Raw genomic sequence first — 25906 nt, 5'->3', positions numbered from 1 at the left:
AGGCAAGGGAGCTGGAGAAAGGCGCAGCAGCTTCTGCAGAAACAGGATGGCATCAGCAGGGCACATTGGCAGTGTCTTGGTGACAGGGTGCAACCGAGGCATTGGACTGGAGCTGGTGAAACAACTCCTTGGGAAGCCCAATCCTCCGCAAGTGGTGTTTGCAACCTGCCGGGATCCAGAAGGGGCCAGAGCACAGGTGAGGGGGGCTGATGTTCCCTTGGCTGACTTTTAAAGCAGAAAGTGCCCCCCGTACACTCTTCCTGTCTGTAAAGGTGCAATGTTGACTACAGGCCTCTGCAGGTCATGCTGCTTCTCTCTTCCCTCCTCCCCAACCCTTGCAAATGGTTCATAATCTTCTGTCCTCTAGTCCAGGGATTCCCAGGGACATTCCTCCGCGCACACATGAGAGAGAAGATCAGTTCCACTTTTCCCTCTCCTGAAGCAACTGGTGGGCGTCCATTCCTTCCTCCTTGTGTAACTCTGGCTTCTATAACTAATTATTTTGTGCCACAGCCCTTTTTGGAATCTGTGTTGACAAGATTCCAAATGATAAATGCAAGAAGTTCATTTGAACCACAGAGTTTTAAATGAATGATGAACAAGTCTGCAAAACGTTATTTAATCATTCTTGTTGCACATTTTATTTGTTCAGTGCTCTACACTTTCAGACTGGGGCTCCCCTTAAACATGCATATGGGGACCCATTTCTTATTTTTTTTTTACCATGTATTTGTGTGGTGGTGGGTGATGCTGTGGCGATTTGTGACCCTCCTTAGATCAGGCTGCAAGCCAGTAGTGGTTCCCGACCCCAACCCCCCAGCTGAAGACCATTTTAGGGCACGGCTGGTGACCCTTGTGGGGGCTGAGGACCTCAGTGATCTCTGGGGGTGCAGGGCGGTCCATGCCCAAGTGGGCACAGGGAGAGCCTGCAGGTCTCAAGGCAGCCTTGCAAAAGGCTTTTCCATTAATTATTCTTCACTATTTTAAATAATTTTGTATCTTACATAATTCATTATTAAAAGCAGTGAACAAAATAAACAAAAGGACAAATTGAGGGGAGTAAAAAAAAAACTTTTGGCGTCACAGAAAGTGCCCCTGAGTAAGTAAAATATAAAAGAATACATTTTTAAAAAGTAGACACATTGCAGAGTAGGGTTTAGGGAGGACAAAAAAACCTTAGTATCACAGTGAGGGAAATGGGAATTATCCATGGCAACATGACGAATATAGGGAACTTGATCCCCCACAAAAACTTTTGGCACCACAACAGGGACTGGTCAATAATAATAAAAAAACACTTTTTTTGTTTAAAAAGACAAATTGGGATGGTTGGGTGGGGGATTGCTTCTTGAATGGCTCCAAATAACCCTGAGGGGGTGCATATGGTCCATGGGTTAGGCACCCCAGTATTGGTTGACATAATTCTTGGTGCTCCTCCTCCAATAAAAGTTGTGAGCTGTTAGCTGCAGAACGGCTTTGTCCTGGTGTGGTTCGGTTGTCTCCTTCTCTGTGGTCTGGTCCTTGCACGAATCAGCTCTGCAACTTTAACCCTTCCCTTTCCAAATTACGCCTGTTCTTTTCTCTCCTCGCTTAAATTGCAGGGGGGGGGAAACAATCATAATCAGAAATGCAGCAAGGGGGGCATATTTAACCCTTTTGCTCATATAGAAGGGTCACAATTAAAACCTTCCCCCCCCCAATATTTGGGTGACTTCCCACTCAGTCTAGATGCAGAGTTGCTGTTCCCCTTCCAGCATAAAGCAGGGCCACTGTGATTGTTGTTCTTGTGACTAGCTGCTGCTAAATTGATAATGTCTGGAAGCACCCTTGGATTCTGGATGTGGTCCTGGTTTATTCTCTTTAGAAAAAGTCTCTACATATTGCAGCATTTGTGGCCTTTCTTGATGTTTGGTTTCAGTCCTGCAATGCAAGGCTGTTGTGATAGCTGATATAGCATAGTGGCCAGGAGGTGTCAGGCTCCCATTTGCAAAATGGGGATAATAAGACTGGCCTGCCTTCAGGATACTTGAAATGAATAGAAGATAATGTATGAGAGGCACTTTGAACAGATTATAATTTGTGTGGTTTTTTTCTGCAGGAGTTGAAGGCTCTGGCATCCAAACACCCCAGTCTGGCAATTCTACAACTCGGTATGCCTTTTTCACTCTTTCTCACCCAATAACAATGCTCTTGCCTGTTGGTCTTTATTTTGGCCTCAGTGGCTTCTCCCTGTTATACCTGGCTGCTCATTTGTTAAGCACAAATAGGAGGTCAAAAACCAGAATGCTGGAAAGATGTAGCTTTATTCTGTGCACAGAGGCACCATTGATCTCTTGTATATAAAAAAAGAAGAAGAAATTTCTGTGTAAAATATGCTAAAGCCCAACGCGTTTCAGCTTGTGCAGTCAAGCCTTCATCAGGGGCTAAAATACAAAATATTGAATATTTTTTTTTTAAAAAAACATACTAACAACTTAAACACACACATTCATTTCTGGAAGGACACAGTTACAGAAATGTTGCAGCCAAATGTTGCTTTCATTAATCTCAGAATATAGTTGCAAAACTCTGACAACTTAAATACATATCTAATTCTAAAAAAACACAATTACAGAAATAATATTGCAGTCAATATAGCTTCAATATTTTCAAAATATACTTACAAAATTAAACTCTTCAGTAAAATATTAAAACAAACTTTTTCTGGTATCTTCCTTATCGCTGTTGTCATGTAAAGCAAACTGAAACCAAATTCAAAGAAATATAGAACTCTGCAGCATGCAATGAGTTGAACCTGCTTGATAATTACATCACCACACCTGACTTAAGTTGACTGTGTTTGTTCTGAATTAGAGTAGAGGTAACAGGTTGAATTCCTCATTTAACCCATTAGGAATCATATTATCTAATTCCAAAATCCAATATAGTTCTCTACGCAATAAATTGTCTATGTTTTTTCCAAAACCCTTTTCCAAAACCCAAAACTTGTATTCTGTTATAGAATGAGGGCACTGATTATGATGTTCTACAAGAGGCGCCCCTCTTCTGTTATTCCTTAAATTACTCCAATGTTCCCCTATCCTTATTTTCACCATTCTTGAGGTTTGTCCTATGTACAGTTTTTTACATCCACATTGTATAATGTAGATGACCCAATCTGTATTACAAGTGGAAAAGTGCCTCAAATGATATTTCTTCTGATTGGCAGGATTGACATAAACTGTCATTCTGCTGGTGTTTTTACAAAAAATGCAGTGGCCACAGGGATGATGACCCAGGGGAGAGGTTGTACCTGGGAGTAAGCTCTGTCTATGTTGAGTGACGTCTTTTAAATCACTATGTACTAGAATGTCCTTAAGATTCTTCGTTCTTTTATAAGAGATCCTTGGAGCTTCCTGACAGCCCTTAAGATGTTCCACTATATGCCAATGTTTTCTTATACTATTCTCTAACTTATTAGTGATATGATCAAACGTTAATATGCAGTTTACACAGATAGAATCTTTTTGTGATGATTTTATGAAGAGTTCCTCCCGTTTCTTATTAGCTGCTTTTTTAAAGTTATTCTCAATAATAGGGGATGGATATCCTCTATTCCATAGCTGTCTTTTTAAAGACGAAGATTGCGTTAAGAAATCTTCCTCTGTAGTGCAGTTATGTTTTATTCTAAGAAACTGTCAATGGGGTAAATTATCTCTTAATACTTTTGGGTGTGAACTGTCATATTTTAAATAAGTATTTTTATCTGTAGGTTTTTTATAAATTTTTGTATGTAAACTATTGTTTAGTTTCTTAATATCTAAATCCAAAAAATTTATTTGATCCAAATTGTATTGATAATCAAATTGAATATTGGTGTTTTTGTTGTTAACCCATCTTACAAAGTCATTGAGAGATTCTGGGGTGCTTCTCCAAATCAAAAAAACATCATCAATATATCTCCACCACCCTATTAATTGTTCAACATGAGATTCATTATTGATATCTTTTTCAAAATCTTCCATATAAAGGTTTGCTATTTCTGGAGCCATGGGGCATCCCATTGCTACTCCTTTAATTTGCCAATAATAATGATTATCAAATTTAAAGTAATTGTTACGCATAGCTATTTCTGCTAAATCATAAAGGAAATGGGTAGGAGGATAAATCTCTGTTCTTAAATCCAACGTAGCACGTATGATATCAAGGGCTTCATTCTGAGGAATATTAGTGTATAATGATCTAACGTCCATAGTAACTAGAAGGTCCGCATCATCTATATGAACATGTTGTATCTTATTAATAAAGTCAGCAGAATCTCTAATATAGGAAGGAATACAAGGTATAAAAGGTTTTAGAAAGAAATCAACAAACTGAGATAAAGGTTCTAGGACCCACATCCAGATACAATGGGGCGTCCTGGGGGGAGGTCTTATTTCTTTATGTATTTTTGGCAGAACATAAAATGCAGGAATTCTGGGATTTTCTTTACATAAATTTTTTTCTTCTTCCTTTGTAATGTACCCCAAACAAGCTCCTTCTTCTAACACATTTTTTATCTCTTGGATAATCTTATCTGTAGGATCATATGGACAAATCTTATAAGCAGTCAAGTCCGTTAGTTGTCTGTATATTTCATCTTCACATTGTTGTAGATCTTTTATCACTATTGCCCCTCCTTTATCAGCTGGTTTTATAATTATAGAATTATCTTGTGATAATTCCTGTAAGGTACGTTGTTCCATCTTATTGAGACTTCTCCAGAAGGGCTGAGTGGATTTTTCCACAACGTGTGTGCTCCTTTCCAACATTTGTGTTGGACGCAGAGGGATGCAGCAGAGGTGCTGTCAGTCAAAAAGGCTCTCCAGGTGCCCTTCCAGGACTTGTCTGGAGCCACGGTGGGGCCCGAGAGCTGACTGACTAAGCTGCCCCAGCAGGGAGGGGCTCTCTCAGCAGGGAGGACGTGTTCAGGTTGCTTCTGAGGCCCTCCGGAAGCCTGGCAAGTTCCCAAGGCTTGTCCAAAGAACAGCTGTGGTTGACTTGTGAACAAAACCAGGCGGGGCCCTCCTGGCCGCAGTCCAGCTCTGCTCCATGCCCACCTGCTGCTTCACACCTGGGAAAGGGACGGTGTAAAAGCCGGAACGGAACAGGCCGGAATGGGCCCTTTATAAAAGAAATTGATGCCAAAAACACTGGGATGTGTTAGAGACACTTGAGAACAACATTTAGGAACAAAAACCATTCCGATAGGATTTTTATTAACCCTTTAACAACCAAAACGCCCTCTGGAACGGAATGAAACAGCCCGGAACGGTGACTTACTAGTGAGCCAGACCTCTGAAATTCACCAGTCCCACATGACTACATGGGATGCATGCAATAAGACACAAAACCTCCGCGCAAACCACGTTCCGATACCCGTTCCGGGCTATAATACAGTTTTACGTAAAACAGCCCGGAATGGCGACTTCCCAGCAAGCCAGACATTCACCAGTCCAACATGACTACATGGGATGCATGCAATAAGACACAAAACGTCCACGCAAACCATGTTCCGATACCCATTCCGGGCTATAATACGCTTTTACGTAAAACGGCCTGGAACGGCGACTTCCCAGTGAGCCAGACCCACCAAATTCACCAGTCCAACATGACTACATGGGATGCATGCAATAAGACACAAAACGTCAGCGCAAACCATGTTCCGATACCCGTTCTGGGCTATAATACTCTTTTACGTAAAACAGCCCGGAACAGTGACTTTCCAATCAGCCAGACCTACCAAAATTCACCAACCACACATGTTGCTGCCTCTCCTTTTGTTGGGAAATGGGAGATAACACAGGATGACCCAGGAACCTCTGGGGTGATCAGCAATACCCTTTCTTGCTGTTTGTAGGTCCACTAAGCAGCACTATTGGTGCTGCTATCAGGTTGCGAATGGCTGGTGAACTGGGGAGAGAGAGAGAAAGAGAGATTGGAGGGTCAAGTCTGCTGGCAGAAGGTGGAGAGAGATAGAGTTTGCCTTCTGTGAAATAGATGTGCTATCACAGGAAAAAACCAGGTCCCAAAAAGTGCTCTTGTGTGTTTGGGCTCAGACTCCACCTGTGCCTTGTATTCAAGTTCTGGGCAAACCTCACCAGTTTGCTTTCTGTGAAATGAGTTTCTGACACAACTACTTTCAAAATCAAGGTTAGTAAAGTCTGGAACCTGTGGGAGGGACTCCCACTCATTGGGCAGAGCGCATGAGGTGGAGGCAGAAGAACTTTCCAGTCAAAAGGCTCTCAGGCAAGAAGGCTGGAGAACAGGACCTTGGACAGCCACTGCCAGTCGGAGGGCCAAACTAGATGAATTACCAATCATGCAATAAACAATTGCACGATGAGCTTTGCAACACTAAATTGAAGGTGCAGGGCAGCTGATCCCTAGTGGGGTCCTGACATGGGGGCTTTAGTCCCTGCACCTGCTATTTACACTGGGAAACATTTATTATTATTATTATTATTATTAACATCATCATCATCATTATCATTATTGTTATTATTATCATCATCATTATTATTGTACCACCTCCTTTGCCAAAAATGCCACACCACTGTACCAGTGTATATCAACAAAATCACAAAACAAAGCAATCGGATGTCAGGGTTGAGGTCAGTCCCTCTGACATTATCCGGCCTACAAAGTGGTGGGGCAAGCATCCATTCCTCCACCCAGAAAAGGTTCAGCATACCTGTTCTATATATGGCTACGATGACACAAATAAATAAATAAAACTATAAAGAGTAGTTCTGAAATACTGTAATGATTTTTCATTCTTCTAAATATATTTTAACATATAGCATCATTAGCTATATTCTTTGGAAAAATATGAATCCAGTAAAAAATAAACACACATAGCAAGAACTAAAACAATGTATACAAATATGTGTAAATATATATATATTCTAAAACAACATTAGGATATAAACATAACATAATATAAATAGCAGCAACTGAACCAATATTTTTGTAAATATTTTGCAAAATAAATAGAACACAAATGTACTCTTTTGTGCAGGTAGGCGTGCAAGATCATTTCAAGTAGAGAACAGTATTTATCAACACTGAAAATAATCATATAACATTAGACAAGATCATGTTATAGAGGAAAACATTTTTGCCTGTGGCATGGATTCTTCATTTGTCACAACACTTTGGACATTTGAATATGCCATGAGGAGCTTGATTTATCTCAAGGCAGGACAGATGGTACCAGTCCTGACAGACTCCCTGGCAGAGAATCATTGTGTCCTCCTTGGGTTTCTTGCACAGATGACAAATTCATGGAGGACAGGGCTATCAATGGCTATTAGCCATGATGGGTGTGCTCTGCCACCCTAGTCAGAGGCAGCATGCTTCTGAAAACCAGTTGCCGGAAGCCTCAGGAGGGGAGAGTGTTCTTGCACTCGGGTCCTGCTTGCGGGCTTCTCCCAGGCACCTGGTTGGCCACTGTGAGAACAGGATGCTGGACTAGATGGGCCACTGGCCTGATCCAGCAGGCTCTTCTTATGTTCTTATGTTTTTATGTTCTTATTACTCATTAAACACAATTACCAAGATGAATTATAATACTGTTGTACTGCTGAAGATAAGAATGCAATTGTAGACAATGATCCTTTAGGCACATTTCTTGAGACAGGAGTGTTGAAATTGTTCATGACTTTCTGATTTATTTGTTTCTTTGTTCTCTGCTGCTGTCTCTGAGTTGCTCTTGGTTGTGGAAGTAATGCATTCTTGCTGAGCAGTTCCGTAGCAATCCACTGCCGTACAGGGACCATGTTTACTGGGAAGGGGATTGGAGAGCCACTGCACAACACATGTGCAAACAGACATACAAACACCCCACAGTTGGAAGAGTCCTTTTGAACTGGTATGTCAAGAGGTGCATGAAGGATCCACTCTGACCCATTCATTGCTGAAGCTGACTGCATCTCTATAAATGTTTGCAGCATATTGGTGTACTTGGTGGAGATGCCATGTTTGGAATCAAGATACAGAATAATTTTCCACTTGAAGAACACAATCATGAGTACCCAATGAGAACTGTGTACATTGGTGGGGATGAGCCAGATGTCCTTCATCACAACATCCAAGTTTGTGCCAAAGTTATGAACACTTGTTGTGTATCCCTGTAATTCCATGGACCGCATAATAAATGGGCTGAAGATACACACGTCAACATCTGTACTTGTCACAGTCTCTAGATTTGTTCTAGTAATTAGGAATCCCGCAATTACAGTGTCAACTAGCCAGTTTTGATTCAGAAGAGACTTCATGTCATCTGCATTGATGTAGACCCTTTGTATGGTTGAATTTCTCATGCGTGGATAGCATGTTATAGATTCCCATGGAACATGTTCTTTTTTCCCCATCAGCTTTCCTTGAGTAGGTTTTTGAGGGGTACTTGAAAAATAGGGGGCTTCCTGCTCAAGATCAAAGGCAAAGGATGATAATTGGCTTTCCTTGCTAGCAGCTTGATTTTCATTTTTCTCATTTCTCTCTTGAGAGGCATCAGTTGTAGTATAACCGTGCATCAGAAGAGAATCTGATGCAGCCAATATGGTTAACTCATCTTTTTGTCTAGGTTTCTTTCTTCCAGATTTTCCTTTTCGTCCACTCATCCTCAATTTCTTCAGAGAATACATTACCTTTGTCTGATGAAGACTTTTTCTACAGACATGTGTGCTTCCATAATATGGTAGCATGTCCTGGAACTGTTGCAAGAACATGTTTCTTTTGGAAATAATTTCACCACATATTCCTTCTCACGTACTCCTCTGATCAGGAAACAGCCAGACTGTGCTTGTAAGAATATGCGGTTTTGCTTTACAATTAAATCTGCTAGACCTTCCATAGTCTTTGATTTACCGTCTTTTCTTTGAAGTTCAGGCACATGGTCTGTGTCCATCTTTCCTTGCTTTATGAAATGCACAATGTCATCTACAGGAACACAGTCTACTGGAAACTGTGTAGTATCAGGATTTAATTTTCTGCTATTATGTTCTGCTAAGAGGTGGTAGTTTCCAATTCCACACAATCCTCTTAAAATTTCTTTTAGGTAATATGTCTGAAGGAAATAAAAAACCGAAACCATGTCAACCATGTTCAGTTCCTTCTCACTGCATAGCCTCTTGAACATGGCATTCATGCTTTCAGATACATTTGTGGTAATGCCACTGGTTCCCTTATAGATCCCTCTTTTTCCCAAGAGCCATCTTCCACAGTTTGTCACAACAACTTTTCTCAGCTTCTGATCAAAATAGTTGAGGAAGCCTGCACTCCATTTTACTTTTAATTTGTGCAGCAATTTCAGAAACTCCTCTTCACTCTCACTATCCAGAAGCTGAAGAATATTGTTGATGTAAACTTCCCGATCACCTTTCCCTCCTTCATGTGCAGAGACCCAGAATTCTACATCTTTTATAATATGGTTCCAGCAAAGGACATGTGCACAGCCTGGAATAGCTTTCTCAACAGCATGCACAATGGCTGCTTTTCTGTCTGTGACTATCACAGTGGAATCATTGTTGATGTCCCGTCCAGAGTCGGACCCAAGAGGCTGAGACGTTGGTGCAAGTAAATCTTGTTTTATTAGAGTAATGAATACATCAAAAGCAGTGCGCTTCATAGAGTTCCTACAATAACTCACTATAATTCCCTAACAACACTTTAGACATGCTCTGCAACGTAAAAGAGAGTTGACGCAACACCCCCCTCCCAACTCAGCAGACTTATATAGGGGAAGTTTTGGAGCACAATCTCTCACTCCTTCGTACCCCCGCCCTCTGACCAGTACGCTTTTCCCGCCGTCGAGAGCGAGGTGAAGGGGGGTGAACTTCCAAGGGCTCGTCTGACAAAACAGGGTCCTTATCAACAGACAGGGAAGTAGAAGACGGGGAAGCCTCAGACATCTCTAAGTTACAGGTGGACAAAGAGGGAGTTACGGCTCTTTCACCGCTTGGCAAAGGAGGAGTGCCTGCTCTTTCGGAATCCTCCCCTAACGGCTCCGAGAGGGCGTTTGGTGGCTGAGCACTATCCTGAAAGGGGGAGGGTTCCCCCGTGGGAATTGGCGAAGCATCTAACACACTCCCTTCCTCCAAGGCTGGAAAAGACGCAACAACAGCTGGACCTTCCGCGCCTTCTGGCCGTGGAGGTGCCTGCAATTCATGCCTTCCCCTTCCCTGCTCGTCGAGAGAGAGCGGAGGCTCCACAGTTGATCTTGGGCACACATTTTCCTATAAATAAAAAAAACCGCTCATGCACATTTGTTGTGCGCTTATCATGGATCAGTATGGCCAAAGGGATTGCTGGGTTCTCCTCAAAGAAAGCACACTGGAAAATTAAAGGTGACACATAGAAGTCTCCAAGCTGAAAGGTTGTGTCATAAGACAAAAGTGTGTTTGGCTTCAACATTATCACCTCTTATTTTATTTATTTATTTATTTCATTCCATTTCTATACCGCCTTTAGCCAATGGCTCTCTGGGCGGTTCACAGCAAGGAATAAAATACAATACAGTAAAAAACAGATAGAATCCCTAAAACAAACAACTTAAGCATTTAACAACGTAATATACAGTTAACTTAACATGAAGCAATTAAAATGCCTGGGAGAATTAAAAGGTTTTAACCTGGCGCGGAAAAGATAGAAGAGTAGGTGCCAGGCGCACCTCATCGGAGACACTATTCCATAATTCGGGGGGCACTACTGAAAAGGCCCTAGATCTAGTAACAGCCCTCCGAGCTTCCCTATGGGACGGGACTTGGAGGAGGGCCTTAGATGTTGAACGTAGTGATCGGGTAGGTTCATAGTGGGAGAGGCATTCTGTAAGGTATTGTGGTCCCGCACCGTGTAAGGCTTTATAAGTCAAAACTAGCACTTTGAATCTAGCCCGGAAACAAATAGGTAGCCAGTGCAAACGCGCCAGAACAGGTGTTATATGTGAGGACCGTCTGGTCCTCGTCAGCAGTCTGGCTGCTGCGTTTTGCACTAGCTGTAGTTTCCGAATTGTCTTCAAAGGCAGCCCCACGTAGAGCGCATTGCAGTAGTCCAATCTCGAGGTTACCAGAGCATGGACGACTGAGGCGAGGTCAACATTATCCAGATAGGGGCGTAGCTGGGGTACCAACCGAAGATGGTAGAATGCATTACGTGCCACCGAGGCCACTTGAGCCTCAAGAGACAGGAATGGATCGAAAAGGACCCCCAAGCTACGAACCTGTTCCTTCAAGAGGAGTGTAACCCCATCCAGAACAGGTTGAACATCCACCACCTGGGTCGAGAAGGCACCCATCAACAGCGTCTCAGTCTTGTCAGGATTGAGCTTCAGTTTGTTAGCTCTCATCCAGTCCATTATTGCGGCTAGGCAACGGTTCAGCACGTTAACAGCCTCACCTATAGAAGATGAGAAGGAGAAATAGAGTTGTGTGTCATCAGCATACTGGTGACAACGCACTCCAAAACTCCTGATGACTGCTCCCAGCGGCTTCATGTAGATGTTAAAGAGCATAGGGGACAGAACCGATCCCTGCGGGACTCCACAATGGAGAGTCCAGGGCGTTGAGTAGTGTTCCCCTAGCCCTACCTTCTGGAGACGATCCGCCAAGTAGGAGCGGAGCCACCGCCAAGCAGTACCTCCAACTCCCAATTCTGCGAGTCTCTCCAGAAGGATACCATGGTCGATGGTATCAAAAGCAGCTGAGAGGTCAAGCAGAATCAACAGGGTTACACTCCCCCTGTCTCTCTCCCGACATAGGTCATCATACAGGGCGACCAAGGCTGTTTCGGTGCCGAAACCGGGTCTGAAACCGGATTGATAATCGGTTTCATCCAAGAGTACCTGGAGCTGGTTGGCAACCACACGCTCTAGAACCTTGCCCAAAAATGGGATGTTCGCAACTGGTCTATAGTTGTTCAGGTTATCTGGGTCCAGGGAAGACTTCTTCAGGAGTGGTCTCACCACCGCCTCTTTCAGACAGCAGGGGACCACTCCCTCTCTCAAGGAGGCATTTATCACTTCCCTGGCCCAGCCAGCTGTTCCAACCCTGGCAGCATTCACTAGCCAAGAGGGGCAAGGATCCAGTACGGAAGTGGTTGCACGCACCAGTCCAAGTATCTTGTCAACGTCCTCAAGCTGTACTCTTCAAATATGCTAATAATTTCTGGAAGTGCCAAAATTACAGACACTTCAGGGACAAGAGTGAATTCACATACAAACCCTTCCAGAGCATAATGAAGCTCATACACACCATATAAATCATCATGGCTGATTCTGTTTTTCTGTTTCTCATACTTCAGTTTATTTTTTATTTGTTGTGTATCTTTAGGCAGCATTACTTTCATATGTTCAGCTGAAACTATTGTTGTTGCTATTTTATGCTGGTAAACTTTGCACGGGCCAAAGTGTTTCTGCCCCATAGCTTCTGACAATACAGAAGGCATGCTACGTACATGACATCTCATGGGATATTTTTTCATATTTCCATGAGGCACAGATGGTTCAGGTCTCTCATCCTGTCCAAGGTAATGGACAATTACTCTGCCTACCCTTCCATCAGGCACTTCATATGTATATCTGTGAAACAACACTTGCTCTGCATTAAATAGTATTTGAAAGTATATCTTTCGTACCAGAGGATCCCCCCTTGGCAACAAATGCCTTCCTTTTTGAATCCATTTGTACTGATCACATCTGCAATCATCTTTTTATGTTTGTGGCCTTCGTAGCTATAGACAAACAGCTGCCCACATTTTGGCTTAGCAGCTGGGAGAGTTGATATTTTCCCTGCTACTGGGTTTTCCATAATCTCAAGAGCTTCAAATGGTGAAAGTTGCTCAGACTTATGCATGTATACTACACTCATGGCTTTTCTGCTGCAGGTAATGAGAGAAGACACTCCTTGCTGCCACTGAGCCACCTCCACAGTATGAATATAGCATACCTGGGCTGCTGCCTTTTTGGTCTGAAAAAAGAAGGGATCATCCTGTCTCTGCAGAGACCAACAGATCTTATAGTGCCCCTAGTGGGAAGAAGAGTAAACTGCAGCTATTCTCTAGCACCAAAAGCTATCTGTAGTTGCATTCAAAAAACATTGCTAGGAAAGAAAAACAACAATGTACTATATTGCTTATAGTATTATAGCCCAGAACAGGTGTTGGAACTTGGTTTGTGTGGAAGTTTTGTGTCTTATTGCATGCATTCCATGTAGTCATGTGGGACTGGTGAATTTGGTGGGTCTGGCTCGCTGGGAAGTCGCCGTTCCGGGCTGTTTCATTCTGTTCCAGAGGGCATTTTGGTTGTTAAAGGGTTAATAAAAATCCTATCGGAATGGTTTTTGTTCCTAAATGTTGTTCTCAAGTGTCTCTTAACACATCCCAGTGTTTTTGGCATCAATTTCTTTTATAAAGGGCCTGTTCCGGCCTGTTCCGTTCCGGCTTTTACACCGTCCCGGAAAGGAATGAAAAACAACAAGCTTGCAGGGACGTGAGGAAGGAAAGGGTGAGACAGAAAGACAACAGAAAGAGGTGTTTTCTCCCAAACACCACTTTGGGCAGCACACAGGGGCCAATATCCCCTTGCTTAGCTGATATATTCAAAAAGTGTTCGTTCCCTGTTTGTAACCTGCCACATAAGCTCCTCTAATCAAGGAGAATTTATTCTTTTCTGGCTTCTGAGACTTCTCCGCGAGGGTCGGGGAGGTGTTGGGCTGACCGACACTGATGGTTCTGTGCCCAGCAGTGGCCACCTCCAAGGCTTGGTTGATGACACAACACAGTCCATGGTGGGATGCAAGTCAGACGCCGGATTCATCAGACTCTCCGGTCCCCCTCCCCTTCAGCCCACAGTGTGCTTGCTTAGAAGCCTCTCCCATGTGCACAGCCCCAGCGGCTGGAGCCAATGCTCACGGGGCAGGGAGGAAGAGGCACTCCTCCTGCCAGAGGGAGCGAGGGGATGGTGTCCTCCCTCAGCCCACAGCTGTTGTGCCAATAATTAGGGAAACCAAAGGGAGATTTTGATTCCATAAGTGTGGAAGACTGTGATTGTGAGTATGACTGTTTGTCAGGAACTCTGGCAATCCTATTCTAGATGAAGCTACACACTGCATTAAGAGCTGATATGCAGCTTGGAGGGTCTCCAAGATTCCTTCCCTGGATGATTTCCCTGGTGATTCGTCACCTGCAACCTCTCATAGAGAAGGTGGGCCTGGCACCAGCTAGCCATGCTTTAGACTGCTGCAAAGTTCTCTGCATAGGGCTGCCTTTAAAAACTGCTGGGAAACTTCGATTGATCCAAAATGCAGCAGCAGCAGCAGCAGCAGCAGGGCTTTTATCTGGCCACCACTGGAAGCATAGAACTCTTGTTTTTGTTCCATCTCCATGGGCTGTTTGTTTCTGACCTCAGTTTAGGGCTTTAAAGGAAGCCAGTGCCTTCAATCGTCTTGGGCCTGGTTACCTCAAGAGCCAACCTGTATCAACCTGCCTAGACTTTTCACCTCTGCCTCCTCTCCATCAGTATGAACGATCAAGAGAGCTCAGCCCCCTTGGTGATGGTACCAGGATGAGATTTGCCTGCCCTCTCCTCCTCATCTTTCAGAAACTGACAGACAGCTGAAATGATCGTTCGGACAGCTGCTTTTCGTGGTTTTGAATTGTATATGTTTATTCTGAAATGTATTATGGGTTTTTCTGCTTTGTTAAAACACTCTGGGTATTGGCAGAAAAGTGAAATGTAAATATTAAATAAGAAGTGATTGTTCTGGACGAATGAGTAGTGAGTGTTAAAGCAGCATCAGTGAGACTTGCAAGAAGGCACCAGGCCTGGCCTGGCTCATGCTTGCTGTCAGAGTTGCATGGACCACAGTCTTGATGCAGGAGCTGTCCCTACACTCCTCTAGGACCTTTAACATCTGCATCCCTGTAGGTGACTACTTGGGGTGGGGTGGGTGTGCTTGTGTAGGATATCCTCACCACCCTCCATCCAAACCTATGGACATCTTCTGTGCCTGTGAACACACTGAGGTTGGAGGCACAGCCAGAAAATGTAATCCTGCTCTTCTGCTATTTCACCCTTCCTGAATGAACATGTCAACAGTCCTGCCGTTAGGTAAGGTAAACAATGAATGGCTGACAGAAATGAGACATGCCAGAACACAATCAACTCCCACTGAAATGAGAGTCTGTTTTCCTCCTTTGCAGAAACCACTGACGAAGAGAGTGTCCAGGCAGCTGCCAAGAAAGCAGAGGCTCGCCTTGGGGGGTCTGGGCTGAACCTGCTGATCAACAATGCTGGCATCATGCTACCGTGCACTTTGGAGTCGGCAACTGCAAAAGACATGCTGGACGTCTACAATACCAACCTTGTTGGTCCAATGTTAGTGACCAAGGTCAGATGTTCTGCAAAAGAAGAGCAAACCCTCCTTTTAGATTACAGGATGGGGAGCAAGCCCTCTTAATGCTGAGGGCATGAGGTGTTGCCCCCTTCCCAAGCCAGCCACTGGCGGCAGCAGGGTCAGCCTGAGGCAAAGGAAGGAATAGCAACTCCTCCCCGTTCCATGCACAGAAGGCTGCTGGCTGAGTTTTGCTTCATCACTGACAAAGGCTACAAGTATTGTGAGATAGGAGGGGGGCTTTGGGGCTTGATCCGTGGGCTGTAAATGGCGGCGCTCAGTTCTCAGCTGAGGAGAGCAGCCACCTTAGAGAAGAGCCTCTGGCGAGGTGGGCGTGTGGGCTGAGTTGTAGAGAGAAAGAATTGCAGGGTCAGCCCAGCTCTGCTATGACTTTCAAACTTCCCTCTTGAAGAAAACCAGGTATTGTTGTGGAGTAGAAATAGAGATGTGTAAGAGGCAAGGCCAGAAATGCTTAGTCTTTGCAGCCTTGTGACCTTTTACTGATAGAATCCTGCCCAGATCTTCAAGCAAACCAACTGAGTATACATGCAGGTCTGAGGGCAGGTTTGGTGACAAACTCAAAGGTTTTTGCCTCTCTCTAGGAATTCTTGCCTTTACTGAAGAAGGCTGCCCATGCCTCCCAACAGAAAGGCATGAGCTGTGGGAAAGCTGCCATCATTAACATGTCCACCATTGGGGGATCCATTGAGAAGATACCTGAAACATACTTCCTCATGCCAGTCATCTCCTATCGCTGCAGCAAGGTCAGGCATCCTTAGTGAGACACAGGTCAAATCTAGCCTTTCTGTCCATCACCTTCCTTGATAAAACATTGTGTGTGCCCAATATACCCTGGCCTAATTAGTGATGTTGTCCTGGAATGCTTTCTGTAGGTGTTAGGCCACCACCCTCCTCCTTTCCCAAGCTGGGTGTAATATAATACCATTTTGCCTGTGCTGAAGTTGTTCTTTAGTGGAGTGGATAAAGTTGCTTTGTGGACCTGAATTCCACAAGAAGAACTCTTCCAAAATTGCTGAGTGCTTGAGTCCATGTGACCCAGCCAGTCCAGGCAGAGACATGCTGGAAACAGCCTCTCTGAGATGGGACAGCCTCTAACCACAGCAGTAGTTGCCCCAGTTGTTACATCAACCTTCCCCAGCCTGGTGCCCTCCGGATGCTTTGGACTACAGTGGCCGTGCTGGCTGGGACTGATGGAGGTTGCACTCCACAACATCCGGAGGGCACCAGGCTGGGGAAGGCTGCATTACATCATTCTGGCACCTACTGCAGAGTGTCCATGCCAGTGACTGTTCCTGCCTGGCAATGGTAAGGCCCAGGTGAGAACTTTTTGCCACAGGTACGAGAGCTAGAGTGACATCTTATGGCCATGGCTGAAACAAGTCATAATCTTTTTTGCCCCCTTAGTTAGTCTTCATAGCGTATATTGTCTCTGGGTAGCAAGGCTTGCTTTCCCTGTCTGTCTCAGAACTGGGAGAAGTCAGCTTCTGTTGCTGAGAGACCACACAGTGTTGCTTGCCTGGGCAGGAGAGAGACGTTGGGTCCAAACAGAGTGGGCATTGGTCTTTGACCCCGGTTTATGCATGTATTCAGCCGGTAGTCCAGCTAGGTCACATAGCCAGTCCCTGCCTGCTTTATGAGTTTCTGCACCCCTCTCCAGGCTGCTTTGAACATGCTCACCAAGTGCCAATCGATGGGCTACAAGGAGGATAGGATCCTGTGCACAGCCCTTCATCCTGGCTGGGTGAAGACAGAGCTGGGAACTGATCAGGTGAGCAGGTGAACAAATTGTTTCTCTTTCTGAGGAGAGATCCTGACGCCTCTACTGATGATGTGAGCTTACCCAGAGTGCCCCCTGCCACAACCCCAGTTTTTGTAGTGTTCAAAGAATTAGAATTGGTGGGCATCTAGTCTCTGCTCTGCAATGCAGGATGCAACTATAAAACCCCTGGAAGATGGTGGTCCAGCCTCTCCAGTGCAGAAGGTCTGGCTGTCCCCTGAGGCGCCTCTTCCACTGTTAAACAGCTCCTGCTGAATGCTTAGCCGAAACTGCCTCTCCTGTGATTTCCACTCCCTCACTCTAGTCCTGCCCTCCCAAGGAACAGAGAACGGGTCTGCTCTGTCTGCGGCAGGACTGTCAGCCCTTCAGATTCTTCTCTCCAGGCGGAACATGCCATCTTCTTTCAACCGTGCCTCACAGGATGCCCACCCCCTGGGCTCCAGCTGGTCAGTGTCATCTCAAAATGTGGCTGCCAATGCATTTCCAGGTTCACCTCAAGGTGCTGGTTTTAACTTATAAATTTGGCTTGGGACCCCAGTACCTGAAGAAACGGCTCTTCCCTTGCGATCCTACCTGGGCTGTGAGGTCATCTATGGAGGCCCTTCTCAGAGTTACCCCTCCTGCTGAAATTCAGAGGGGGGCAACAAGGGAGAATTCCTTCTCACCAGCCCCCCCCCCCGGCTGCCTTTGGAATGCACTCCTAAAAGATGCTTGCCTGGTGCCCACTTAACAGTCCTTTGGGCAGCAAAGGCTTTTATTTTTTCCTCAGGCATTGTAGTAGTTTTAGCAGCTTAGCAGTACTGTAATTACAGAAGAAGTACTTTTTAGCGTTCACGTGTTAATATCTTTTTTCTGCTGATAGTTTAATATTGTCTGTTGAATGGACACTTTTTTTGCTCAGTATAGGCTCTTTCTGTCTTTAATTCGTGTATTTCAAACATTAGTACTTGTAGCAGTTTTAACTGTAAGTTGCCTAGAGCCAATGTCCATATGAGTTGTCTAACTCATATTTAATCAACCAATTAATAGCAGCAAGAACAACCCTTATCATAGTACTCTAGATGTGGCCTGACCAGTGCAGAATAGACAGAACGATGACACTCTGTGATCTGGACACTCTGCTTCCACTAGTGCAGCTTAGGATCACATTCGCTTTTTTAGCAGCTGCACCACACTACTGGCTCATATTCACCTTGTGTTTGATCAGGACACCCAGATTCTTTCCCAACATTCTGCTGCCACACCAGGTGTCTCCCCATCCTATTTTGTACCTTTGATTTTTTTGTACCTTCCCCAAAAGATTGGATTTCTTTGGTTTCCCAGTGCCCCACCCTGTTAAGGCACCTTTGAATCTTGATTCTGTTGTCTATGGAATTAGCTACTCCCTTCCAGCATTGTGTCACATGTAAATTTGATAAGCTTCCTCTCTCTATCTTCTCAATGAAGTCATTTTAAAAAATCTTGAACAGCAGATACAGGAAATGCCTCACATTCCTTCCTTGTGATTGCTTAGAAATAGTAATTAAGAGACTGAGCGTCCTTAGCAACAGCAGCACCTGTTATCTGCCTAATAAGCCTTAGAACAGCAGTCACCAACCTTTTTGGACCAGAGGGCACATTTCAAATTTTGAGAGAGTGCGGGGGGCACCAGTCACAAAATGGCTACCACAGCAGCATGGCATAACACGATATGGCTGTCATGAGGACAAGATGTGACACAAAATTAGGGAGCAGATATGGTGAAGCTTACTCCATAATTGTATTTCCATACTAAAAACGGTTTGACCTGTTGAATTTCTGCTTGCCATACAACTGTTAAGGGCACAAGAACCCTATACAGTGAATTCTTAACGAGTTCCTGGACTTCAGCTCCTGCAGGGCAAGAGACATGAGTAGTAATACTGACATGCCTAAGCCTCTTGGTAAAGGTTTCACATTTGCCTTTTGGGGGAGGGAGATTCTTTAACATTCACCTACACTTATTGTTTAGTAGTAGTTGCGGAAAATAATTTCTAGGCACTACCTGAGCTCAGGCAAACCCAGCTGCAAGTTGCATCATGGTTACTACGGAAGAAGGAAAGGTCAGAAAAAATGGACCAGGAAAAAAAAAAAACAGAAGCAGGAGAAGTGTATTAAAAGGGAAGGCAAAGCAGCAGCTCTTTAGAGCCCCCGGGATTCCTATTGCATGGTATCCAAACTACTCACTTTACCAGTCACAGCTCTGACTTCACTCATTGGCTAATAACACTGATAGGCAGGAGTAGCCAGGCTGGCTCATTTTGCATAAATCACTTAGAAGGGTCCCTGCACACTTTGCTCCTTAACTTTCTTTCCAGGAGGTTATAGACCCAGTCAGTCACTGCGCTCCGCAGGTGAGGGCCTCCTGCAGATGCCATCTTGTCAGGAGGTCTGTTCTGCACAGCACAGAAAGAGGACCTTTAGTGTAGTGGCACCAACCCTGAGGAATTCCCTCCCGTTAAATATTAGACAGGCGCCATCTCTGTTATCTTTTCAGCGCTTTTTGAAGACCTTCCTCTTTCAACAAGCCTTTTAAAGTGGAGACCTTATCCCAGTCTGCATCTATGTTGGAATTGCTTTTTAAGATGTTTTTAAAGATTTTTTTTTCTAAAGATGGTTTTAAAGATGTTTTATTTTAAAGGTGTTTTTAAGATGCTTTAAGATGTGTTGAGTGTTTTGTTCCTTGTTTGCCACCCTGGGCTCCTTCCGGAAGAAAGGCCAGGATAGAAATTGAATGAATGAATGAATGGTTAATAATAGAGATTACTTTAAAAAAAAAATGAAAGCTCAGATTCTGGGCTACCTGATGGGGGCATCACTGAAGGCCTTTGTGGGTGCCGTGTGGGTGACCCCTGCCTTAGAACATTGCCTCCATGGTTTGCTTTCCAACTTTCATTATAGATGTCTGATTGGTTTACTTTTTTAAAAGAGTCCAGGTCTCCTATTGAGGGTGCCAGATCGGGCCCTGGGTCAAATTGGAGGGGGGTATGCACAGCCCGAGTATCCAACAGCTAACTTTGCCAGAAAGCTGAATTCACTATGTTGCTTGACACTTGTGTCATTTCATTTCGTGAATGCAACACAAACTTCCGCTACCTCAGCTCTTCCCAGGATAAATGCACTGTCTGAAGGCTCAGTTTATGGAAACCAAACAAATCTTGGTCTCTTCAGTGCCTGGACCCCTCTTGAGTGTCACAATGCAAGAAAGACATGAAATAATCAAACAGCTCCTACAACTCATTTTGCAGACTTTAATCTGGGGCCAAACTACACATCACATTAATCATGTCGCTTCATCCTTAAGTGCAATTTTTTAAAAATCCCCCTACCCCCCATTCCCGATCTGAATTCCGACTAGAGCATGGGGCTGGGGGACTTTGAACATTTGCTCTCAATCTGGATTGGAGCTGGGCAATTGTATTGACATTCATTTCAAAGGGTCTAAGCACCCTTGTCTCCCATGCTTGGATCCCAATTTAGTTTCCCCCCCCCTGCATTTCAGGGTAGAGCAACATGACTAAGGGCATGTGTAATTTGGCCCTCAGACTACTTCTTAGGAAGTTTCCTTTGTATAAAATGTGGCAAAGCTCCTTCACTGTGAGATCTACTTGTTTTTCACTAGAACCCCAAGGTCTACCAACCAGAGTCAGGGGTGAAAGACACACTCTTAAGCCCTCTTTGGGTGATGTTCATTCCTACATACATCAACATGGGAGCAAAGTGCCCGCTCACATACATCTTGATGCCTGCTTTCCCTTTATACACTGTTGTACACTCTTCTCGCTTGGGGAACTGCATTGTAACATTTGGAGATGTGCACATTTTGAAGGACAGCTGTATATCACTTCGCTTATTCCGGGAAGTGCAAAAGTATTAAAAAGCAAACCAATTTGCTTTGCTCATTCCAGGAAGTGCAAAATATTAAAATGCAAACCAGCAGAGCAGTTCAATTTGACTATTCCCCCCCCTTCTGCCCACTCCAGTTCTAGATGGGCAAAATGATAGCTAATTTAGTTGGTCACCTTCTTATCCCTCACCCTGCAGATCTTCTAGTGCTTCCGTCTTACCTCTGCAGAAATGCTCTATAAGAGTGATCTGTATATTGCAGGGTAACCTGACTGTCAAGGAGAGTGTGAGTGGCATTATGAATGTGCTTTGCAACCTCTCTGAAAAAGAGCACGGGATCCTGGTGACTTGGGAAGGAAAGACTTTGCCGTGGTGAGACCCAAGAGTACTGAAGGAAGGACCAAGGGATGTTGAGCATGGAGCACCCAGATGCTTTATGTAAGAGTTGATACCATGAGTCTTATGAATAAAAATTGAAACAACATCTCTTCGGTTTCTTGCTTCTGTCCCAAAATGTGACATGTACGTTTTTTAGGGAAGGAGCCGGCCTAGTATTTCTAGTCCTATATTATATCCACCTATCAGGACTGTATCTCTGATGTTCCCCCCTCAAGAAAACACACACTCGTAGAAGCTGGTTTATAAATAAGGCAAAGCAGCGTTGGTGACCCCATGTTAAAGGCTGCTGTTAGTTTTGCCTTCACAAAAACCATAAGAGCCCTCAAATCACAAGTTGCAGTGACCTGCAGTCCTGTGTCCTTAGGGCCCAATGAATCTTTTGACTGTGACTGCTGCATTGGGAGTAATTGCTTTGACGTAGGATTAGGTCCTGGAAATGGAAAATATAGTTTGTATGTGAGCAGCTTTGAAGATATGGCACTGAAGAGATGGACAGAGGTTGTGCTCTTTGAATTATGAAGAAAGAATCAAAGGAATGAGTGGCACTCTAAAAAGGGAAGGACCATTTGAGAAATATGTTTGAACCTTCCCCCCCCCTTTGCTATCACTTGGAAGCATTTCAGCAAAGAAAACATCTTTTTAAAAGAGGAAAAACTGAATGTAAGGATAATTATTACTAGAATAAGTGGATGAAGGGAATAGTGATTCAAAAAGGATTTTAAAAAAACCATTCAGATCCATCTAGCACCTTCATATGGTGTATGTTCCAAACAGGTACATGACATTATGGTATTATAAATCACAACTCACAATAGCACTCATGACAAGAACATCTGCTAATACAGCAACAAAATACAATATATGGCAACAATGGCTGCAAAACATTTCCATTAACAACGATCAAATCACAATGAGCTCTAACGCAAGGACATCCCTTCTCATTATTTACTACGCTTGAACTCACTTCTTTGGCAATGTCATAAGTACGATTACAAATCTTTATACATTGAAGTGAGATGCACTTGGAATGCATTTCCGAAATATGGTCATCATCACATAGAAAACCCAAACCATCTCTTTTTACCCAAATTGTAACATTAACCATTTCCTACCTATCCGCCCACTGGTTGGCAGCATCCCTAGAGTACATAAGCAAGTCTGTGTCAGTCTGAAAATGTAGCTGCAGCATGCTGGGAATCCTTGTAAAATATGTGAGGCTTGTACAGCATTTTCTGCATGTAGTCATCTGAAGCATTCCCACCAAAGCCAATTCTCCTGGGGAAATACTAGGGTGGACTGCTGACCTTCACGCAACGCCCTCGGGACAAGCCAAAGGCACAGAAACATTGTCTCATGGGGATAACCTTACTAATTTCTTACGGCTCACCAGCTGACCAAATGATTTTGCCAACCGATTTCCTTTCTTGCATATGACAATTTGTTCCAGAGCACTTCTGCATTCGCAGCATCACTAAGGCAGGACCTGTAGCAGCCTGGAAGAATTCAGTTGGGCTAGATGATCTAGCTATTCAAACATTGCATGTACTTTCTTATGTTTGAAATGGCTATCGGTAATAGAACATGGTGAAAACTTCCATATATATCAGTACAAATCCTTGTGCTGTTTTTCTAACAAATGTAAGTTTAATATAAATAAAATGACTAGCATTCATAAAACCATGTATAAAACAATTATGTGTAACAATAAAACATCTTTGTGCTGAACATATCCCAAATGGTTTTATGAATGCTAGTCATTTTATGTATATTAAATGTATATGTGTATGAAACATATATTTATATATTTGAAAGACTTAGCAACTCTTAGAAAGAGTTGGTCAGGTAGTTTAGCAAGCCGGGAAGGGGCTTTGCAGGTACTCCATGCAACCACTGGTGGGAATAGGCACATTCATATCATTTGGGTCATGGGAAACAAAATCCTTAGGTTGTGCTCAGGTGAGAAGCAAATGCAAGTAGAGGAGCAGCGTCGGCTGCCGCCCACCAAAACATCACCACTCCAAACCATCCATTAAAAAAGTGCTATAATGAGCTTCCAACCCAGCAGTGACAGCAGCTACACAATGAGTCATTTTTAATTACCCAATTTTCCGCAGTAAGGGAAAAACCAGACTACAGTAATATGTAGGAAAAAACAAGGTCCGTGATGGGGATGTGCTGGAATTTTGCCCAATTCAGATTTGGTATCAAATTGTCCATTAACTGGCTTATACTTTATTGTTGTGGATTGCGTTTTTATGTAGCAATTTTCGACAGCTATTTTTGAAAACCAGATTTTTATTTTAAAAAATCCACCTCTAAAGTATCAATATTAAGAATCACAATTTTATCGATAGTTGTTTTCATTTATCAATATTTCCTTTCAAAATATCAATATTTGATTGATATTCCCTTTAAAATTACTGATATTAATTAAATATTTTTTGCGAGGTGGAAAAAAAAGTTTGGTAAAAGCAGCCAAAGAACAAACTCAAATAAGTACCAGCCTGAGGTCAATGGAATACTTTCAGGCCAGCACTTGGCTACAGATCCCATCCCTGGCCTGCCATTTTGAGGATGATATATGGATGCTGCAAAGCTCTTATTTGCATAAGCAGCACCAATTCTACAATCACCTCCCACCTGGAAGCAGCACCCAAACAGAGAGAGAGAGAGAGGATGGCAAGGCCAGGTAGAAACAAGAGGCACTGGCCAGAAGGCCTTTGCCCCCCTGCCCCGCTTTTCTCTCTCCCCCTCTCCTGTGAGACTGCTATAGTCACTCTGAATAAGGCTACTGCTGAGGGTTTGCCTTAAAGCAAGACTGCACAAATGAATGATAAGGGCCAGGACAATCAGGTGATGTCTCTCAATAGAAGCTAATTGTTAGTTCGATATATTCTTTCAAGCTTTTACTGACTTGATATCACATGGTACATTTTGAATTCCATTACTATTTAGCGACAATGTCTACATTTCCCCCCTTTGCTCACATTGGTATATATCCTCACTAATTGAGGATTATACTTCATGCATCTGATGAAGCAGACTCTATTCCATGAAAGCTTGTACCATAATAAATTTGTTAGCCTTTAATATGCCAGAAGAATCTTTGTTATTGTACACTTAACAGACCAACAGAACTATCCCACTAGAAATTGTGATGATTTAAGTCTTGGCCTCTCTGTAACATTCAGAATTAAGGAAACCATCAGGGTGCAGAGGAAGGGTTCTTTTCTCTATTAGACAAGAGTGAAAGGGCCAATCTGTAGGATGGAAAAGGTTTGAGGGGGTGCAAGTTCCCTCCCTCTGGGAATCTGATGTGGGAGACAATTTGCTGCTTTTCGGACAGCTTAGGATACTTTATGGTTGGGGAAGGAAGTTACATTTCTCTGGCTGCTCTGGCGCCTGCTGCACACACCTCTTCCACACGGTTTCTTTACTTCTGCTACTTCTGTTGATGGCAGCAACTGAAGGCAAGCCAGCAAGAGGGCAACCTTCTGTCTTCTACAATCAGACTTCTATATAAGTAGGCAGGGATGGGGGTTGAGGAAGAGGACAACAAAGGAGGAGGAGAGGGTATGGACTGGAGAGGGAGAGAGAAAGATACTGCTTTGGCTGCCAATCCCATCCCATTATGGAGTCCTGCTTTGGCCAATGGAAAACTGGACTGCATGGACTTTGGTGCAAGTATGCAGGACAAATACTATATAGAAATGTGGGCTGAGGCAGGCATCCAGGCAAACGAAGAGAGCACTTCTGAACTGCTGAGGGAGGCTGCGGAGCTTCCTCCTGCCTTTGAGCGAGTCAAGAGTCAAGTATGCTTGTAGACAATTCAGGTTTAGGATATACTTTGACCGATCAACCCAGTGAGTCCCTCCCAATGTTATGAGGAGTCAAAGAAATTTTACCAATAAAAGCAGCAAACACATCCACTCGTGGGCTTTGGCGTTCCAGACTATACTTATGGGAGAATAACACATCGTTTATAAGAAAGTCCCCAGAGGAAGAAGGTGACAATGTGCTTTCTGTCAGAGAGGACAGCTGCTGAACAGCTCTGCACTGCAGCCAAGGGTAGTATAGAGCGGCGCAGAGTGGTGGGATGTTCCCTCAAAGGAAGAGGCAGGAGAATCTGTGATCTTCTCTGAAAGAAGCGCTCCTTGGCCTATGGAAGGGTCATGTTCTTTATTCAGCTGCTGCAAAAGGAAGTTGTTTGTGGAAACAAGAGAACTGCGAAGAAGGAAACAATTAAACTACACCTCTGTGGACTGAGCATCTCTGAATGCAATACCCTTCCTTTGACTTTCAAACCAACAAAAGGGTTACTTCAGCTTCAGTATTTGCTCTCCTTTGGAGTGTAAATCTTAGCTTGATATCTTCAGTCACGAGAAAGTAAAAACATGTAGAGTATTTGGTGATATGTGTTTATTTTCATATTCATTTT

General features: G+C 43.8%; 2 protein-coding genes across 2 annotated transcripts in view; one reads left to right on the top strand and one right to left on the bottom strand.

Moving 5' to 3' along the window:
* Positions 1 to 21547, top strand: LOC133369274 (C-signal-like). The gene is made up of 6 exons (XM_061594401.1): positions 1 to 196; positions 2099 to 2150; positions 15217 to 15404; positions 16010 to 16171; positions 17086 to 17196; positions 21332 to 21547. Exons 1-6 carry the CDS (start codon positions 47 to 49, stop codon positions 21443 to 21445), a joined length of 777 nt encoding a protein of 258 aa, XP_061450385.1. The 5' UTR covers positions 1 to 46; the 3' UTR covers positions 21446 to 21547.
* A 1771-nt stretch (positions 21548 to 23318) lies between these two features.
* LRRC36 (leucine rich repeat containing 36) overlaps positions 23319 to 25906 on the bottom strand; it is a 73966-nt gene continuing 71378 nt past the window's right edge. The window contains exon 10 of the mRNA XM_061594233.1: positions 23319 to 25692. Within this exon, the coding sequence (XP_061450217.1) occupies positions 25494 to 25692 (199 nt within the window). The 3' untranslated portion in view covers positions 23319 to 25493. The remainder of the gene's footprint in view (positions 25693 to 25906) is intronic.

Source organism: Rhineura floridana, chromosome 13 (assembly GCF_030035675.1).
Source record: "Rhineura floridana isolate rRhiFlo1 chromosome 13, rRhiFlo1.hap2, whole genome shotgun sequence".
NCBI lineage: Eukaryota > Metazoa > Chordata > Lepidosauria > Squamata > Rhineuridae > Rhineura > Rhineura floridana.
The sequence above is the reverse complement of the archived record's forward strand: the minus strand, read 5'-3'. Positions and strand labels throughout refer to the sequence as shown.

What these genes read in the sequence shown, in the direction of transcription:
- LOC133369274 (XM_061594401.1), top strand. Translation starts at nt 47, where the DNA reads ATGGCATCAGCAGGGCACATTGGCAGTGTCTTGGTGACAGGGTGCAAC. An exon ending in TCTCCTATCGCTGCAGCAAG is followed by an intron (nt 16,172 to 17,085) that starts GTCAGGCATCCT and finishes ACCCCTCTCCAG; the next exon opens with GCTGCTTTGAACATGCTCAC. An exon ending in CAGAGCTGGGAACTGATCAG is followed by an intron (nt 17,197 to 21,331) that starts GTGAGCAGGTGA and finishes TGTATATTGCAG; the next exon opens with GGTAACCTGACTGTCAAGGA.